The sequence below is a fragment of the Phyllobates terribilis genome, unplaced genomic scaffold (assembly GCF_046119375.1).
Source record: "Phyllobates terribilis strain yellow unplaced genomic scaffold, ASM4611937v1 Scaffold_13__5_contigs__length_258822181, whole genome shotgun sequence".
Lineage (NCBI taxonomy): Eukaryota > Metazoa > Chordata > Amphibia > Anura > Dendrobatidae > Phyllobates > Phyllobates terribilis.
Window position 1 is genome coordinate 60,957,427 of NW_027362773.1, and position 21,608 is coordinate 60,979,034.

Here is a 21,608-nt window from a genome sequence, read left to right on the forward strand (position 1 = left end):
ACCTTAGTCAAAGAACATGTAACTCACCTTATTGTCTCATAATATAACTCAGTCAAACAAGGACCCTAGTTACTATAAATTGTGCGTATGCTTAGCACAGGTTACATTAAAATGAAAAAGTTCATCAATCGGAGTTGGACATTTGTACAGCACAATCTTTCAGTTGCCCTAATTTATTTAAAAATAAATTACAATTAAAACAAAACGGACTTGACGTCCAATACCGGTAACAAAAATTTTCAACACCACGCTAAAGGTTTAAATGAAAAAAATATATAACAAAGGAAATACAAAGGCTTTGGTATGGTTTTTTTTTACAATCAACAATGGTTAATTTTGATATGTACTTGTGAACAACTTGAAAACACTTAAGTTGAAAACTCTTGCAAGCACTTTTAATCGGTATAAGGAATGATCTATATGCACAAGAATGATTGGACTGTGAACATTTTATACAATCTATCTAGGAACAATTAAACGACCTGCTGACCAAGAAAAAAAATTATGATGCATGAAAAAGTGTATAAAACATCTATACAGTATCCTTGTCAAATATAAATGAAATTAACTTTATTATAGAAATCATTCTGGGAGATTTCTAGGGAAGACAAAAAAAGAACATTTTGACACAAAACAAATTGGATTATATCAAAGACATAATCTACCTTTCGTCTACCAAACGTCTCTCTTCATTTTTCCTTTTTTGTTTTGAGAATTAAACATCAACCTTTGGGGATTACCAATGAGTGGAGGGATTCTAAGGAAAAGGTCTCTTTAAATAGAATTTTTTTGTTTTTTTTCGGCAACTGGCCCGGGGAATGGCGATAAAAATGTGGAGTGTTCCTGGACAAACCCTGGGGTTGGGTTGATATATCTCGATAAATCTTTTGTGGCTTGATCATGGCTTCCATTTAAAAAAAAAAAACAATTAAAAAACAATTATGACTATCAGAGAGCAGATCCTTCCACCCAACCTGTGTTGTTCTGTTCGTCATTAATTAACAAAGTCAGTTTACAAAGAGTACATCAAATGGATAAAAGTTTGGATATCAAAATGAAGATTTGATCCAAATGATATAATGCTCTGAATGTGCAAATGTCCGTTTGTACAGTCTTTCCCAATATTATCGGTACACAGTTTCTGTGCAGATAAGTCTTTTTTTATTATAATCCAAGAAAGTTCTCAGTTTTGTTTTTTATAAAATACTGCTGAACATCCAACTGTTCTCCATAAAGTCATTGGTTAAATTAACACGGTTTTTACTGTAGTCTTGGCCAGTACTGAGACATGTCAGGTTCACTGCCGGGTACTTGTACTGGGACTGACACTCCAGGGGAAATGAGACCTAAGAAAAATACAAAAGGTATAAGTTATAATTTCACATTTTTTGGGGAGGTTTCTATATCACAATACACAACTCATGCACTTTGTGGTTTTAGGACATTCATAGGAACTGTCATTAGGATGCAGGGCTTGATTTTGAGCATGCATTGTGTACAGAATGTGATTTACTTTTTTATTAATTTTTTATTATTTTCCACATATCTATGAACAGTAGAGCTGCACAGGGGCAGTCGCTGCTTGGTGTATGAATGTGTGGCTATCTTAGGAGTGGCTGTGTATGAGGAGTGAGAGAGAGGGTGGAAAATAATGGAATGCCTACCTGTAGAAGTTGTACCAGAGGTGCCCATTGATTGGCTGTTCATGTGTGTCTGCATGTGGGGAGGTGTGTATGTATCATAGCTCCGCCCATTTACAGATGGACTTGTGGGCAGCATGCATGAGTAGGAGGAGGTCTGGCCGGGGACAGGGGGCTGGAAGAAGAAAGAAAAGCAATATTACTGCTCAGTGCCATCTGTGATGTATAAACACAATCACTGCACCTCCTGTATCCAACATCTGCCCAGTGCAAAAATTAAAGTGTGTCTTTATGTGTTTGTGCCTACAGAGACCACTGCATTTGCAAATAAACTTAATTTCCAACTCTTGTTGCGTATTTGAAATTTGAGTTTATCAATAGTTTACACGTATATTGCCATCATGTAGGGGTATGCACCTCATGTTTAGGTGATTTAATTGCAACAAAGGACAGGTAACAAATGGCTGGTAATGCACAGTCCAGCATCAATGTTAGTACCAATAAGTGAAAAATCTTATTTTTTTTATCCAAGGGACAGGGGCTACTGATGAAGTGATACGAGTGTAAAAATCAAATCGCTCATATAAAGACGAGACCTATGTATTGTCAGTACATTTTAATAGCCTTTAAGTTACTTTAAATGTGTTGTCCACTAATGAACAACTCCAGCTTAATCAATTCATGATCCTAATAAAAACAGTGCATAGTCACCTCCTGCAGTGGCATCGTTCCAGCAATGTGAATGCCGCTGTTCCCGGAGAGTGAGCCGACTTGTGTCACGTGCCAGCTGCAGCAAATGGGCCACGGCTCTTGGGCTACAACTCATCAATATTCCATCAGAGCCGACATCCACTCTGATAAGATAGTAAAGACTAAAGCCAGCATGGGACACAACAAGTCTTCTCACTTTCCGGGAACTGCAGCACTGCCATCACTGGATCTTGAATTGATTAAGCTGGAATGGACAACCCTTTTAAGTAATTCAAGTTGACTTGTAAGGGCAGCTATTTGTTTTCTTTATTCAATGGGTCTAAAACTAAAAGTTGGTGGTTCAAGATTACTAAAAAATGATCTGCTTTTTTTCTTGGAAAAACAACAACCCTAGGTCTGTGCTATCTCTGGTGCTGCAGCTCATGCACCGTGTAGTGAATAGGACTGAACCGGGTCGGGTGTATCAGACACGATAAATTGATAGACTAGATATCATGCTGTTTTTAGAAGAAATAGAGCAGACATTTTTTTTTAATAATCTTGGACAGCTCTTAAATTTCAAAACCAATATTACTGGTGAAAACACCTGACTAATGGTTTATTCAAATTCTAATAAGTATGACCAAGTATATGGCTAAAGATAATATATGATTGGTCTAGCAGTAACATGCATATTATTTCTGGGAATTTAATGTGTTTTCTAATGTTCCAAAGTCTGTGCCCTTCATAACCAACCCAAAATGAAAGTTAGAATTGCAATTACTCCATGAACCCATAAAAAGTCCCAGTAATGCTCCAGAAACCAGACTATCATACATGAAAAAATGAAGGATGGGTAAATACTTAAACGAATATTATGGTGCAGTTCTTCTGTTCTATATTTCAACCATTACATTAAAAATAATTTAATTTATGTTGTTACTAAGGTCAGTTATAGGGTACACAGGGCAGGTTCAGGTTGTCATGAAACATTAATTGGAACCATAAGGGTATATAATATAGAACTGAAAAGCTGATAATCAATCTTTATAAGCCTTGAACTAGATGCTTAGCTCTAAAACTAATTAGTGGTGTCATATGAGAATCAGAAAACATTTTGTCATCAGCTGGGAAAGTGTACAAATAGAGAAAAAAAATGTGAGATCGAATTGTGCTAAGGCCCATTTCAAAACCTTTTAACACCCCAACCTCTTATGGTACTACTAAACTGATCATTATAGATCCTAAAATTCTATAGTTATCTAAGTTCAGGTCATTAGAAATATGTGAGGTTCATGTTCTTCAGCCTTAATATGGACCCTGAAATTGGACTATTAATGTAATTGGAGTAAAAATAATGTAAATTCCAGATTTAGTATTTTGAGAATTAGAAAAGCCAATAGGAAATCTGATATAAATTGAAGTTCATAAAGGCATATTCAGGAAACAATGGGTTCTAAACAATTTTAACATTCCTTATGCTATATCAAATGGATATGTTGAATATATTAGCAACGTTATCACATTATATACATTGTTTGCCCAGAAAATATGGCTAGTTATAATCTTGTTAATTTTGTTCTTTGAATTTCAATAATGTCTCACTTGTGGAGGCTTACTTTAGGTTATAACCTAAGTTTTGTTTAATGCATGTATATATTACAATTGTATATTGGCTTTTGAGTTTTTGCAAAGCTCATGAGCATACTCACTTGCATAGGAAGGTTATTTGCCATGGTGAAGCTAGGCATAGGTGGCAGCGCACTGTACGTGTTAGTAAGAGCTGTATCTGTTCTTCCCAGCATAGAACCTGATGTGAATGATGACACTGCAGGGGAGAGAGAGTGACTTTATTATAATACATTTTCACTTTTAACATGGATTTCGTTCTTCCTGCCATGATGATACATTTTCTGCAACTGTACAGTCTATCATAGATTCTTATAAAACAAAAACTACATAATTACTAACTGGATTTTGGTCTAATGACAAGAAATCTAATTAGAGATTATGGGCAAATTGATTCAACATGAATTGCATTTGTGTCAAATGTTTAGAAATTTACTGAAACTAGTTAATTCAAACAATTTGGGATGCAATTTATGAGAATTGGCTAAAATAACCGCCTCCATTTCACACAGTGCAAAGGGTCCTATCTGCTAGAAAGGGCTCACATGACCCAGGCGTGGCCGGACTTCACCATGATACCTTACAGCTATCATATCACAGCCAATCAGAATGGACTATCACCGACTGTATAAAAGCCGAAGCAGAGAATGTAGCAGCCTTTTTGTGGTGAATCTGGATTGTGAGAGGATGTCATATCTCACGGCTTAGTCATTATAGTAGAGGAGAAAGCCATAAAACACTGAATAAACTGTACTGATAGTGTTTTTACAGCACAGCAGTGAAGAATAGTTACCATCCATTTATCTATATATTCATATATGTGGAGGTCACTTTGACAGTGATAAAGCTGTACTTGCTCTAAAGCTCTTGAATAAGTTGGATACAGCCCTAGTAGACCTCAGAGTGTTATATACGTCTTTTCAGAACAATAGGAGTACTTGTGATTTGCCACAAATCAATTCACTGCAATTTGAATTTTTGGGAAATAAAACAGCAAAGTTGGTGAATTCGAAATTCTTAAGACTCATCACTACTAATTATATTTCTCTTGCACTGAACATAGAGATCATAGAGATGGTAATGCATGCCAAATGTAGGAGGTAAGGGTTGAAGAGGTCGTTCTCCTTCCCCTTTCATTAGTGACATTACCAATACTTTTTTCTCCAGGAGTCTTTTGGTCTTTACCTCTCTGATTTCACTCAACCTTGTGGCATCATTTAACAGTTCATTTAATTCTTACATTTAGTGGCAAAATTAGCTCTTACTTCAAATTACATTGTGTTCACCTTGAGGGTTTTTTTAGGAGTTTTTGGAGCAGAAACGGTTGGAAACTCTTCCATTTTGCTCAAAAATTCTAAACTTATTAAAAACTTGTTGTTTGTACTCATTTTCCACTTCAAATAATCTGCAAAAAGATTCAGTGTGCACACCCCTTATTCTCATGTTAAGAATACAACTTGCTGAACAAGCCCTTAGTATGGATTTTGAAAATGTCTTGGTAGTCTAAAAAAAATGATAGTTTTTCAATTGTCCAAAATGAAGTGGCATTTTGAGATTTCAAAACTCTGAACTTTGAAGAACTCTACAATGTTCCCCATGAATAATTGAGGGAATCAAATTGACGTTGAAACCTGGAGGGAATGTTTTTCTAGATTTTGGCCTCATTGGTAAATTGACATTGAGAAGACGCTTTACATTTTCTAGTCTATGTACTGACCTGGAGTAGTTGGTTGTGGGATCGGCTGGTAAACACTTGTGCTGAAACTACTACTGATAGGAATGTGACTCGGCGTATTACTGGCTTGTCGTCTCTGGTTTCGTAGCTTTTCTTCTCTTCTCCATTTTGCTCGCCGATTTGAAAACCATACCTGTTAGTAAGAAGAGACCCATTGAGTGATCGGTTGATGATCTTATAGCAAAAATAAGTCCAGTTTTCCACACATTGCAGAGGGGGGGCAGGTTGTGTAATAAATGGGATATTTGAAAATGCTTAACCCTTGTGGAACCGTTTGAAAGATCCAACTATTTATTGAATATGGAAGATATTGCTGCTGGTTACATATGTCCTCTCATTCTTTTTAATATGTGGGATCTATAAATAAAACTATACATTGCGAGTGCCCCACTTATCTACATGACTGTTGTGCTAGAACATAAATGTGATGCATTTTACACTAGGGGTCAAACATCTTATTTAATTACATAGTAACAGTTACCTGTATCCTAGCTTCTGGCAAATCTATTTTGGCAGCTAATCTTTCTCTGGCAAACACATCAGGATAATGGGTTCGTTCAAACTCTGCAAGCATACAAAGGAACAGGTTAGTTAAGAGAAATGTTCAGGTTTCATTATCAAAGCTGTTAAACATCTCCAATTAGAGGATGAGCTCTTGTGGCCCCATTCTACAGTTTTTTTTTTATTTTCCGCCAAGAAAGGAGAGTCTGTATACATGGCAATCAGATCCCACAGTATATTTTATTATATATACCCAATCATTTAAAGAAAAAAAAGATAATATTCTAAAATAAATATTCCCTCCATGAATATGATATATTTGCAACCACAACATATTTTATTTCCATAAAATGACATATACCTTTTTCTAGAGCCTCTATTTGTTCCTGTGTGAATGAAGTTCTATTCCTTTGAAGTTTTCGTTTCAATTGAAGCCTCATTTGTGCTTCATCTGAGTCTTCACCATTAGAACTGATGGAGTTGGTGTTTTCCGCACCTCCTTCTTGCTGTGGGCATCCATCTAGGTCAGAGCGGGCAAATTAAACTCAAGAAACTTCCTCCAACATTCACTATACTATATAACCGTTTCTGTGAGTTCTAACTAAAAAAATGTTTTGCTTCTAATTTTTATTTATATTTATTATAGTGATGATAAACCTTTGCCAAAAGATTGTAAACCAGAAGCAATCAGTACTTCAAAGCTAAGTCTCATGTCTTTAAATATTTCATGTTTCACAAAAAGTGGAGAAAGCGATTTAAATTAGCAAAGCCAAATTTATAATAATTACTGCAAAACTCTTTGCGGCAGGTAGCAAGCATTTTGTCCTGTTAATACTTCTCTAAAATTTTCTATAATCAGCAATTTTAATCAATTAAATGCTGATAGGTTTGCTGAAAATGTGATTAAGAACTCAAACAGAGCTTGTAATCTCTAAAAAGAAATATTTATCTAGTTTTTCTTTTTCAATATATTTGAATTCCACACAGTCAATTTCATGTTTAAAGGTTCTGAATTTAGAAGTGAGTGCATTGTTCTACAATTTTATTCAACCATTGTACGAGTGTGCGATTCCCTGACACCTATTACAGTGAACAGTTGTAATTATATCATCAGTAAGAACAGCCTATAATTGCAGAAAATTGAATTTTATATTTAGATAAAGGGACTGTCCATTCTTTGTAATATGGTGCACAAGAAAAGTGGGATTTCTTCAAAAATTACTGTATAATTTTTTTTTACAAGTTAATGCAACGACTTCAGTACCATACTGTAACTTTATAATATTTATGGTGAGTACATGACTTAATGGCAGTACATAAGAAAAAAAAAATCTCATATCACACCTCTTATTTAAAATTGAAAAAATATTTAATAGATGATTGGGAAAAAAATTAAGATTATTTGAGCCCCACAAACCAACAATGGCTCTTTTTTAGAACTAATTTTAGACTAATAATAATTAATAATATATTTATTTCTGTTGTACCTCCTATGTAAATCTTTCTTTTTTATCTAAGGATGCACCAATAAGAGACTTTGATTGGTGTGTGCGTATGTGTGTGTTTTCTAATTTAAGGGGAAAAAAGAGAAAAAATATTGACCCTTATTCCTTGAAAGAATTTGCACCTTCTGTAATTAAATATTGTGGGAATTAACATCACAGGAATATTCTAACACAATAGTGTTGCCTTCAAAGGGTTAAGAGAATTGTGACAGAATCTGGTGGGTTTCTTTCAAACACTTTGAAATGTTTTAAAACCCCAACATTCCCTTCCATTTAAATCTAGGGATTCATCTACAGTGAGGACCATATGGACGTTTGTAGACCTATTGAGATGACCACCAACACATGAATAGAATTGGAGCTGCTTTTCAACAGTGCACAATGGCAGCAGAGTAAGAGAAACTATTAAACACTCGGGCTAGAGGGATTGGCAAACTTCCGTGGGTAGAATTTTGAGGACACAATCGAGACGTAGAACAAAAGGATTCTCTTCAATCTCGCAGTGATCTACATTGTATCACAAGGGGTCCAGTCAACAGACTGTTAGGCAAGTATGTTAACCTTTAGGCGCAGCTATCATTAATCACTGTCCTCAGGCCTGGCCTCCTCAAAGCTATATAGGATTTTTTGTAACTTTCTATAGGAAGAAAAAAATACCTAAATGTGTCAATGGGATAACTACATACACTCCAACTATTTACTCAGCAGCAAGAGGAAAAAAAGGCGGAAAAGTACTCAGTTAACATTAGATAAGCTTCAACTCACATATTAACCCACAAGTGTCCATCTATTTATTCCTCCTAAATGTTCTGCCACTAATGCCTGAAGTGTGATTGTGGACAGGAAAACAACTTTCCCCGCAGACTTGTAGCTTGGGGCCATGTTATTGTATAAGTCTGTAAGGCCAAAAACACTTGGTGCACCATAAATGATGATGTGGAAACTGGGAGTTTGTGCAATTATTGTTGATTTATTTTTACATTATTTTAGAACTGTTTAAAAAGTGAAAAAATGTGAATATAAAGCATAGATTTCATGTAGAAATTTGATGTAAATTAAATTAGGTATAAAACTTTCTCCCAAGGCTGCAAGTATTGTTTTTGCTGTAAATCCCAGTTCTAATAGTAGTGGGTATTACACCGCCTCCTAGATGTCCAGCGATATGAAAGGGCTGAAACATGTAGTGTCAGGTGAAAGCGTGATCTTTTACACCAGGGTCTACCAGAGGACGCTGATCTTCTCATGTCTGAGGACATGTAGGATAACTACGTAATCATTAAGGCAGACCGTTTTTTCCAATTCCAGTACGTTTTTCAAGTGAAGAACACTGCAGTCAGATCCACATGGCTGCTACCAGAGAACAATAGAATGTATTCAACTTCTTTTTTTTAAAATGAAATGTTAGACTTTAGGTCTAGCATTCATTTTTCATAAGCAATGAACAGAGCAGTGATATAGTGGGTGATCAGCGGAAACCTGAGCTCCTTGCTGGTGTTAGTTCATGCCACCACAATGCAATGTGTCAGGATATGATGGCTCATGACTGTAGCCCGTCCTCAGCATCTTCCCATATGATCCCATTGGAGAAGAGTAATATAACCCAGCTCATAGGAGAAAGGGTTATCGTTTGCCTTGGCCTGGCCTCCATAAGTGCCTCCATGTATAATCTAAATTATACAGAGTCACATATAGATATAGCAGAGATGAACTTGTCATATACCTTGTTCTTTTGTGTGTTATAGGATTGTTTATTGGGTTTAAAGGAATTGTCCAGATTATAAAGAAAAATGCCTGACAGTAACGAATATACTGAAATAAAAAATAGCCACATGTTAAATTCTCTGCCACTCAAGTTCCAATGCTTCGATGGACTTCACCAGTTTTTCTCAGTGGGAAAAATAAAATAATAATCTTGTAGTTATGATACCTTTTAATGGCTAACAAAAATAAAATAAATGATGTTACAAGGCAAGCTTTCGAGACTTCTTAGGTCTCTTCCTCAGACATGGAAAAAACCTAAGAAGTCTCGAAAGCTTGCCTTGTAACATCATTTATTTTATTTTTGTTAGCCATTAAAAGGTATCATAACTACAAGATTATTATTTTGTTTTTCCCACTGAAAGCAATTTTTTTTTCAACTGGCTAACATGGTACCAAACCTTTTTTTCTTTCATCAGTTTTTGGCACACTTGTACACGCAGGCATCACCAATGAGACCAGTGATTGGCTGCAGCGGCACGTGGATGTATGACACACAGACTGGCAAGGACCACTGGAGCGGCAGGGGGTCTGACAGGTAAGTATTGATTATTTTATAATGAAGCATATAATATTTTTCTTCCATCTTGGACAAAATTGGTTCATACACCCCTAATCCTAATAACAATATATCTACCTTGTGTATGAACTGTTGTGATAGGAAGGAGGACACACAAACTACGTGACCTCAAAGTCTTACATAACATATTCAGCACTGCTGCACCTGTACAGAGTATTTCCTACATATGTGATTACAATATTCAGCGTCCTGCATTCCCTAATTACACAGTCTGTAGAAGGCTCAAAAATACAGAAGAACATGCCAACCTAGCGCCTGATTCCTCATTGCATTTTCACCATTTTTTTGTGTGAATATCCCTCAAATTTTTCATTTGCGACAAATTTATCAAACGATTTGTGTCATTCTTAATGTATCTTTTGTTTACTACGTTTTCTGACTTTTTACATCAATGTGGCTTTTCCATATGTTTGATTGTGTGATTCATCAAATGCAACTTTTCAAAAAGTCACAAAATTTGGCTCAAATCCAGCCCTCGTCTGGAGTGATTTAGTGCAATTTTGCATTAAATAAGGTCACAAAATGGGTTAGAGCCAAAAAAGAGTATTTTTCATTTCACTCAAAATTCTGGAACCGTGTACACCATTTTGAAGAATTTAGCACAAAGTAAATGAAAACCAAAAAGTAAAAAAAAATTGCCTGAAAAAAAACTACAAATGATAAATGGGGGCCACAGTATTTACATGTCCTTCTGAGCACTAGTCATTTATACAGGTATGAGGGACAGTACTGCCCTCCCTCAAACTTCAGTCCACAGATTGGCTTCTGCCCCTACTACTGACAGCTTTTTTATGCATTTTTTTACCGAAATATCACTTTGTCTATACAGCATTCTTGCAGTAGGGCTCCATTAAAATTTGTAAACCATCTGGATTCTACAGCCTGTATGCATCACAGTACATAGCAGACTGCAAATAGAATAAACACTCAGTGAGTTCATCGGATGGCAGGCTCTGCAGCCCTCATCTCTCTTCTGGTGAACTCTTTGGTAGGCTGCTTTATCTCAAAGCTAAAATAATTTAAGTTTAATAAAGTTCAAGATTGTTCATAAATCAGCTTAGAGACTTGTTCACGAGAAGAAACCGTTACAGGTTTTGTGATCAGACAAGCTCACTGACAGATATGATTTTCAACTCCTTCTGCAACTGGATATGTACAGTGATACATAGAGGCTGCAGAAGCCGTATGGTCCAAGATTTTTAATGAAACTTTATCATGAAAATTCATTATAGAGAAGAACACAAGTGCACTCTGTATATAGTGTTTAACATTGCACATGTACATAGTAATCACATATTAGCATCTGGCGTCCTGCTCTCAGGATGTGCTGTAGTCGGGATATATATCTTTTGTCGTAGTACTACAGCCGTACGAGCACATTGCGTTGTACATAGACGTGATTTGTGACATGTTTGTTTTTCCTTGATGCATCCAGGTGGTATTCCTTAAAGTCATGCAACTTTTTTTTGCCCAAAATAATGTGAAAATAATAATTGATTTGTTGCATGAGAATAAAATCTGTGTAACTATAATCCCATATTAGCTTTGTCCCAGGAGTCACCACTACAGCCCTTCATGCGACGTGCTGCTGTGTAGCCGCGGCCTTATCTAGTGCTCACCCCTCAGTCCCCTCCAGTGCTCCGTCATATAGAGTTACATATACGTGACACTCAATTAAGATAACTGGTTTAAGGTCTGTATAGAAAGGAGTCGGGGAGTGAATGGACTGCTCAGGATAATCCATAGAAAGACTAGTGACTGCGCGCCACTATTATCCCGCAGCCAGAGCAGCTGACGCGCCGGCCTGTGTGACTGTGTCATGGATGGGATTTACTCCCTGGAAGAAGACACAGGAGAGAAAGACTCTGGGAAATTAGACTCATTCCTGAGTTTCTTAGTGTCTTAATCAGTGAGGCGGAAACCCAGTAACATCAGACAGTAACTCAGCAGCTTCCAAGGAGCACACAACATGGCGCCGCAGTGCGCTGGGGAAAATGGCTGAATCCTAAATAGAAGCTTTATAGTCTTATCTGAGGGGGTAAAGTTACAAAAGTGTCTGAGTCGTCAGTAAAGAGCTGCGTAATTCTCTCCCTGGGCTGAGCGCACTCTTTCATGCCTATTATGGAGATCTCTGTGCGCAGGGTGGTGGGAATATTGGGAACATATTTATGCCCTGGGAGGCCCCAGCCGGCCTTATGCTTCCTCAGTAATGGCCTCTTAGGGAGCAGTAATGTCCTTGAGCAAGAAAAGTACATCAGCCAAAGAGTAAGGAGGAGAAGAAGAGAGTCCTGAGACACCTGCATCTTCTAAGGGGTTTAGTGTAGATGGCTCTAGTGTTTCCTTCTGAAAGAGACCTTTTTCAAGTACATGATAAATGTAATCTCTCTGTCTATCTATCTATCTATCTATCTAGCTATCTAGCTATCTATCTTTCTATCTATCCTTCTATCTATCTGTCTATCTATCTACTTATTATTATTATTTATTATTATAGCGCCATTTATTCCATGGCTTATCTATCTATCTATCTATCTATCCTTCTATCTATCTATTTATCTATCTATCTACTTATCTATCTATCTATTATCTATCTATCTATTTATCTATCTATCTACTTATCTATCTATCTATTATCTATCTATCTATCTATCCTTCTATCTATCTATCTATCTATCTACTTATCTATCTATCTACTTATCTATCTATCTATTATCTATCTACTTATCTATGTATATATTATCTATTTATATATCTATTATCTATCATCTGTCTTCTTATCTATGTATCTATTATCTATCTATATATCTATTATCTATCTACTTATCTATGTATCTATTATCTATCTATAGATCTATCTATTATCTATCTAGTATCTATCTATCCATATATCTATCTATCTACTTATCTATCTATCCATCTTATTAATCTATCTTTCTATCTATCACATATTTCTATCTATCTTATTAATCTATCACATATCTAGCTATATATCTATCTATTCTATTTATTCTATTATCTATCTATTATTTATCCATATATCTATCTATTCTATATATCTCATATCTATCTAGTCTATATATTCTATATATCCATCTATCTATATTATATTTTAGCTATCTATATTCTATCTATCTATTCTCTATATCTATTTATCTATCTTTCTATCACATATTTATCTATTTACCTATCACATTATATATCTATTTATGACATATCTATTTGTCACATATATATATCATATCTGTTTATCTACCATATCTAGCCATCATACCTATTGATTATAAATGTAGATATATTATCATATTGTAAATATATACATATATATAGTATCTCAGCATCCATCCTATTTATCTGTTATGTATTTATTTTTCTAATTAACTCAAAGCAAATAAATTATGTATTATACACAAATCTATCTATCTCTCTATTATCTATCGTGTATGTAGATATATTATTGTTTTGTAAATATACTTATTTATAGAGTATCTAAGCATGCATCCTATGTATCTATTGTGCATTTAGTCATTTTTCTAATTAACTCACAGCAAATAGATTTTTGTATAAGATATCATTTATCTACTTATCTATCTATCTGCACCTATCTATATAAATTCTTTCCATTAGTGTCCATACGTTATGCTAACAGGTCACAATATAATACTTGCATACACACTGCGTAGTTTTCATTATAATCATAGCTCCTAATAAACTTTTAGAAATTATTCTGTTATACTCACAATAAAACAATATTCCTTTCCAGCCATGAACTAACAAGTAGGTTTTTTTAATCCAATTTTTACCACAATGAAATGTTTATAGCCAAAGACTAATAATGACATAAAGTAACAATCCTTTGAGCCAAATGACAAACTCTGCTCTGCTACATCTGTAAATGTGGAGAAGTGCCTAAATGCAGCTTTTTTTCATGTAGGATCAGCTGCATCATATTTGGACTCTCATGGAGCAAAATATTTTAGAAAACTACATTAGTAATGCCCATGTTAGGACCTGAGCTGACCTCCTGCCATGAGATGGAAGGACCTGGCAGCCCAATTCATGGCGATGTGAAGGGACATTAGGTGACACATAGTATAAGGCTCAGCAGTGATGGGACTAATCAGGATACTCGGGGACCCCACTTTCCCATCTTAGCCCCCTTCTTCTTATATTGTTTTTCTAATTGGCAAGCGGAGACGTATCGTGTCCAGGGGTCTCCTGTGAAACATTTCTACAGCTGCCCCTCCAACTAGACGCTTTATTCATGTCTCCTTAATGAGAAACAAAACGATCTCTAATGAGCAATTACATCGCCACAGAATTCTTCTTCCCATAACTAATTCTTGTGTGTGACAGAAACATCTATTGTGGCAGATACTGGGCATATTCCTTGTACGGGGTCTGTTCTGCTACCTTGTCTGGAATAATGCGCCACGACAATACTGCGCCACATCTACTACCTTGGAAATATCGGCTGAGGATTATTACCTCCCAACCAATTAAAGTCCATGTGAGCCTTGGGAATAAATCCATTTATCCCCAATCCCATCCTCGTAATCCCCCGATAAAATCAGCGTTTAGCCATAAACCCGCTGCCTTCTAAATACAGATGTAGCGAAGGTAATGGAGCCATTCCTGTCAGAAGAGCTTTAAGGTCCAATAATCTAGTTTCCCCTGCATTGCTATGCGTGTTGTACCCCAGAACCATCTCAGCTCTGCTATATCTGACAAACTCCTCTGCAATGTATGTACTTCCCAGCATTACATACTTATCATATGATGCCAGTGTAATAATAAATCAATTACCACGTACCTAGATGGCTTGAAAATATAGATTTTATATGCTACAATACTGCACCAATGACTCCAAAACAGCACAATCGAAACTTAGCTCATGTAAATCCTTGCAAACATTTTATGTCCAAATTATGGTATTTGCAAATGATTATAAAAGGTAATTAACTCCTCGTATAACTTAGTCATCCATACACCCTCACGAGGATAACACAGATCCATTATGAGCCATCATATTCTCCAAAATGACTACAATAGCGCTGCAGCGTTTCCAATCCACATGTATAATCATTCTATGCAAATCAGACCCCACTGGCCAGCAGACTAATTATAATTTCATTACAATATTTAGCATTGCAGGCTCCTCGAAGCATCGTGTCTACATCCCGCGTCCAATACTGAACATGCATAAATATTTACCTTGTGTAGGCTGGCCTGGCACTGATGTACCCGGATACCAACCAGGCCGGGTCCCCCAAGTCCCTGTTTGTCCGTTCAGCATCCTCAGCTTGTCATACATGCCATCTGCGCCCATCTGTTGCTTCTCGCTAGCCAGGTTGCGCAATACTCTGTTTATTGATGATACCTGCAGGATGAAGAGTGATAGGGATGAGGGTCTGAGCTCTGTGCTGCTCCTGGGTGTTATCTTAGTGTTTACTATATGTACAGTGCGTGATCGCGGTGCCATAGGGGTCTGAATGAATTGTGCCCTTCCTCGATGCTGATCAGTAGTATATTATGCCCAATGCATTTCATCAATGAAGATGAATGGGATTTAGCTTACAATTATGAAATTTTTCCGTTTAGGATTATTCCATAACTCTTCAATAAGAAGAGACGACTTAACAAGAGACATTCTTCCATTATTTAAGATGCTCAGAACATAACTCTCCTTTTAATGGAAGTGAAGCAGTTTTGCGGGTACATCCCCACAACTCTATAAAACATGTTGCGTGCGTCTCCATTGAGAACAGTTAACTTACACTGGGAATGTTATCGTTAGTGCAGACGCCTTCAGACAGTAACCTGTCTCGGATCTCCCAGGCAAAGATGGAGGGGCACTCTCTTTTATATTGGGCTATTTTGCTGACCACCTCTGGAGTGGCCACCCTAGGCTTGCTTCCCCCGATGGCTCTTGGTCTGATGGATCCAGTCTCGTAATATCTCCCTAATATCTTACTCACACAACCGTTTGACACCTGTACGGAGAAACAAACAACAAATCACATTATTAATAATTTCAAGACAATGGTACAATTTTATAGTAGGCATTAAACAATAACAAGCTTACGTTTTGACTATCCAGCACTGGCACTTTTGCATCTGCATGGCTCTATAATACAAAAATATACCTTCAATGGTATGAGAACTTATGTCTGTTTCTTTTTTTTTTCTCTTTTTATTTTCTTATTATTTATTTTTAAATTTTATAATTACATTTATGGCCCTAGAAACTCAACCTCTAAATATTAGAAAACATTTTAAAATATTATGAATTTCCTATTTAAATCTGCCTAATCCTCCAATATATTCTATGGTGTAGGAATAACTTGGGTTTAATCAGAGCCAAAACATAAGAATATAATTCGATCTAGGGTGCAGCATATTAAATGGCGTCAAGCCAATGTATTATTATTATTATTATATAAGATTAAAAAAAAAAATTGGGAGAATTTTTGATAAGCAGATGTATTAATAAGCTGGAGAAATATTTATATCGATATAGGAGGGGATATAATGGTAACAGATGGGCATCAATATATAATCAGAGCAGTTGAGAAGCAAGAAGCATTTTCACCTGCAAGATTCTTGAAATATCACAAGGTCTTGCTCCACTGTGTGCCAACTCCACTATCTTCTGCCTGGTAGAATCTGGCAAGGGTCTACCGTTTACAAACACTCCACCGAGCTGATTCACTCCACTGTGACCTGAGAATAAAGCATAGTAACAACGACTATATTACTCTGTGACACCACCAAAATATCATGCACCCCCAAGCCACAGTGGGGGGTGCACCCTGCAGACAGTTAGAGTTAACCTAGATATATTCAATAAATGCCAAATATTTGAAGATCCATGTCTAATAAATATCAAAAAACACCAATCATTTGCAACACTCTATCTCTACAAATCCAAAAACCTTCTTTTCTATTCCAATAAAAAACCCAAGTAACTTCCAGCTAATTGCATCAAGCAGAAAAACAGTTAATTTAACCCTCACCATCAAATGACTGCATCATACGCACAAAAACGACAAAAGGTTCCAATGGCAATGACCACTTTAACTAATGCAAAGAAATGGCAGAAGAAGTGGCGGAGTTCAGACGCTACTCTACAGAGAAGGTCTTATAAATACCCTCAGAGTCCTCTTCAGACATGGGCTGGAGCTCCCCTTCCTTTGTGCTGAGATATTATAGTAGTTTACTTCATTAAAAAAAAAAAAAAAAAAAAGAATCCTCAAACCTGAAGTCTCCGAGCAGAGACAGTTTCCCTGGAGAAGAAGGAGGGAAGGAGATGTGTGTGCTCCTCAGCTTGCAGACTACTGATAATAAATGGACTTGCAGGAGGCTCTGGCTTCTTAGCAAATAAATAAGCACCAAATATAGAAGAAGGGGGAAAGTATGATGAGTCTTTGTGACATTTGTCTTTAAAATAAAGCTAGCTGCACGTCAAGTTTGAGCTTAATTTCTGGAAATAGGCGGAAGTCGCCCCAGATCATGCATGGAAGGCTAATTGAAAAGATCATTTGAAGTACTTGTGGCAGACATGTCACTTTATGACAGTGCTCTGCTTTTGAAAATTGCATCGTCAGGACAAATGGTACTATGATAAAAACGACCCTTTCTATCCGGATTTGGAGATCACTCAGGCTGGAGATAAGGCTAACACTAGTTACTTTAAGGGAAAGACACATTTTATTTCAAGGTAGAGAGGGAGGATGGCGGAGCTGGATGAACACCACAAATGAGGGCGCCTGGATTACTACTGACATCCACTTTATATTATTACTGTTATTTTCTATAAGGTTTGGTTGACACCTTAAAAATTGACCCCAAGCTATGGTCTTAAAAATCCAGACCTCCTGAAGGAATCTTTTGCCAATATTTGACGTCCTAAGCTCACCAAAAGATACCCACTTGCACATCACATATAGTGTAATTTTTCTGTATACTCCAGTTTGGCCAATAACAACCAGCTCTATGCTTGCCCTTCAAAATCAAGAAACCTTAGTTTTTATTAAAAGCCTAAAACTCTATACACTATCTAATGAATATAAACTTTATAATGCAACGAAAAAAACATAATTTGGGGCATCTAGCATTTCAAAGGATCTAGGCATTCGTACGTGTCCATATAGACTTGTCTACAAGACAACTCCTCTGATTATTGAGATTTGCAGGGACCAGTGTTCCGCTTTCATCCCCTACAGGAATGTCATTTGCAAAGACCATTTATCAACTTAAAAATTGACACTGACAATGGTGAAATACTAAAATTTCACTTAAAAGGTTAAAACCTTAATCAAGATGTGATTTCCCATGGGAAGGCTGTAGAGCTGCCTCCGTGGCAATCATCAGCCACTCCTAGGCAGCTAATAAGAAAGCATATGGTGTTGATTTGGACTCCTTGAATTTTATACACCCAGGAATTGTTGTCACATAATGCTACAAAGATACTAATGGTGACCTTTACACACAAAAAAAGAGGCTTAGTCAATGCAGGACACCTCGGAGCAGATCACAAGGCACCTTGTAACGGCATCCTTCACAAGTGCGACACATCCCTCTAACAATGCTACCTTATAGGATCTACAGATTGCTACAAAGTTCTAGACATAATAAACCATTTACCAACCAAACATCTTTAAATGCAATGGACACAGCAATATACACAATGTTAGGAAATAAAGGCGAAAGAGTAAAAAAAACACCCAACGCCAAACACACACATATATATATAGATGCAAATATATGTTTATTTCACATATCAAAAATACACTTTTTTTGGCAAACCAATATTTTTGAACCAATCATAAATTTCTGAATTAATTTCAAAGCATTGACTAGAATTAAAACAAGTCCACTCATGTAAAGAGAGAGAAACATATATCTATGGATATATATATCATTTTAAAATATTTTTAGGCACAAACTAGATTTCTCCCAAATATTTTGAGACAACGGCTTAATATTAAAAAATAACTACCTGGTAATAAACTAAAGGAAACAAATGATATTTTCCAACCAATATCCAAAGACAAAACTGAATCCACTTTACAAATATTAGTCCTAAGTAACGACAATTTATTCTGAAGCACAAAATAGTGAAGACAACAATACTGACAGTTTAGTCAAATCTGCAAGAGGCTAAAACATTCAGAAGTAAATATAACCCAAACTAAATGATCAGCCATAAAAAAACCTTCCTGCAAAGCTCCTCTACTACCAGCTGCCATTGTAAATAACTGTGACAATTTAGCCCAAGTCTCTTAACAAGCGCTCAGTAAAATATTAGAGGGGTCATAAAATAAATCACCCACTTTAATTGATTGATGCCCCTCAGATAAAACAATAGACTAATAGCATTTATTCCATAGTGATTCATTACTTACTGTTCTGCATGGTGGTGGTGATGATCTGCAGTAAATTCCCACGTGGTGACGCCAAGGGATTCTATTAATAAATAAACACATTTCCTATTAATTAAAAACAGCTTTTAATTGTACCTCAATGAGCAGAAGATTTAATGCTATTTCACGATTTCTTTTTAAAGATATTGTGGCTTAAAATATTTTATACAAAATGTATTTTTTTAATTTCTAAAAAGGTGCTTCAATAGATTAAAAAAGTATAAACGAATAAGTATTTTAAATTATGTGTATAAAAATATAATTATGTGTATAAAAATTATCTGGATCATTGTTGATAATTAAATTATTAAGAATTTATTCCGAATTTTAATTTTGAGCACCTAGTGTATGTAAGTGTGTGTGTGTGTGTGTCTGTATGTATATATATAATGCAATATATTTTAACTTACACATAACATTGTGATATTGTGTGTGTATATATATATATATATATATATATATATACTATATATATGCATATAAGGATGCAAAATATTTTAACTTACACACAAGATTGTGACATCGTGTGTTTGTATATTTATGTATATATATATATTTTTATATATATATATTATAATTAATATATGTTAACTTACACATAACATTGTGACATTGTGTGTGTGTATGTATGTACTATATATATGTATATAATGATGCAAAATATTTTAACAAGATTGTGACATTGTGTTATATATATATGTGTATATACATATATATATATGTATATATGAAAAATAAAAGTGAAGTATATGTAAATGTTACTGTGGCTCTAACTAAAGATATATAACTTATAACAAAAATTATCCTTTTTTTTTTCCATTTTCGTGAGGCTTACCTGATATTTGCTTTTCCTCTCCCAAATGCAGTGCACACTTCAGCATCTGCTCCTAGTATCCTTCCTCTAAGACAAAAAAAAGAGATGAATTAGATTGACAAAAAATACATTTACAAATATCAGTGCAATTGTGTTACAGACTTTTCCACAATTATTTATAAAGCTTGAATCACTCTGGAGTTTTTATTTTTTTTCCCCAAATTTGTTTTTTTTTTTGTTATTTCTAATTTAAAAAAAAATAAACCACTGCATCATTAATATGTTTTTTTTTTTAAGATTTCAATATTTTAGGGGAAAAATAATTACAGGGCAAAGTATTACCATAGAAACCAGAGTCTTGCCTGCTAATTAGATAAGGAGTTGACGCTAACAGCTGGGCAAGTGCTGATCGTCTATTTTAAAATTTTAAGCTTCTTTTTCTGCAAGTAACTTTTAAGTTTTAGCAGTTTAGATCTTTACATCGGTGACTGTACAATGACACACGTTGTCGGTCTGGCTTTAAAAAGTAAAAGCAGGAGGGGGTGAGGCTACTTAACAAAGCCTACAATGATTTTCATTCTGCACCATCTACCCAAAACCAAAGTCTATGAATGCAAAGCAAGGGCAACAACCCTGTTCTAGAATAAAACTTAAAGCAAATATTCCCTTTTTCCCCAGTTAACTCTTCCTGTTTTGTATCAAGACCACGATGTTGTAGCAGATATTTAGCAATAAAATAGGAAAATAGCATTTAATTCTGTGAATATTTTTGGAAGGTAATTGTGTTACTGGTGCGAGTTGTTAGGGGTTTGTTAAAGGCACACAACAGCTCTGTGGGGAGCTCAATTGGCAATAGACAATTACAAAAGACAAGGCATTGGAAGGTTTTAGTAATAAGGAATAAAAAGGGGATGATGGGGACATAAAATGAAATAAAAATAAGCGTTTGCCTGTCTCTTCAAAATTGCTGCTGTGCTTCTTTTATATGTAAAATGAATATTATATCCACAATTAATATTTGGAAACTTTTAGGCACCATCATGGAACCAATAAACGTGACCCAAGTAATATTCTCACAACTGGCAGATAATTGGTAAATATTTACAGTGATTGATATTAATAATGCAGCAGTGTAATCACAGTTTCATTCATATTCAGCCCTGTTCTTTTACAGGACAGTGGCTGGAGGATGAGGACTCCGGCAGTGATTAGTAAACACTTTTTTTTATGGGTAACCAAGCATATCCCTTGTAAGACTCCTGCACAGAACACCACTAATCTCACTTATAACAACATTCTTAATCCATGTAGCGTACAGTTTGCAGAGTCAATTT

At 35.6% G+C, this 21,608-nt stretch overlaps 1 protein-coding gene across 10 annotated transcripts in view; it reads right to left on the reverse strand.

Annotated features, from left to right (window-relative positions):
* Positions 1-735: 735 nt before the first annotated feature.
* The window catches only part of PAX6 (paired box 6), a 29,423-nt gene continuing 8,550 nt past the window's right edge, over positions 736-21,608 (reverse strand). For 3 of the 10 annotated variants that reach the window (XM_073658093.1, XM_073658092.1, XM_073658094.1), the window contains 12 exons: positions 20,296-20,361; positions 19,443-19,503; positions 16,628-16,758; positions 16,121-16,162; positions 15,813-16,028; positions 15,250-15,415; positions 6,557-6,715; positions 6,176-6,258; positions 5,677-5,827; positions 4,043-4,158; positions 1,665-1,815; positions 736-1,346 (listed from right to left, as the gene is read on the reverse strand). In XM_073658093.1, coding sequence (XP_073514194.1) covers positions 1,261-1,346; positions 1,665-1,815; positions 4,043-4,158; positions 5,677-5,827; positions 6,176-6,258; positions 6,557-6,715; positions 15,250-15,415; positions 15,813-16,028; positions 16,121-16,162; positions 16,628-16,758; positions 19,443-19,452 — 1,311 coding nt within the window. In that variant the 5' untranslated portion in view covers positions 19,453-19,503; positions 20,296-20,361 and the 3' untranslated portion in view covers positions 736-1,260. The other 7 variants (XM_073658096.1, XM_073658098.1, XM_073658090.1 and 4 more) reach the window with 7 other exon arrangements.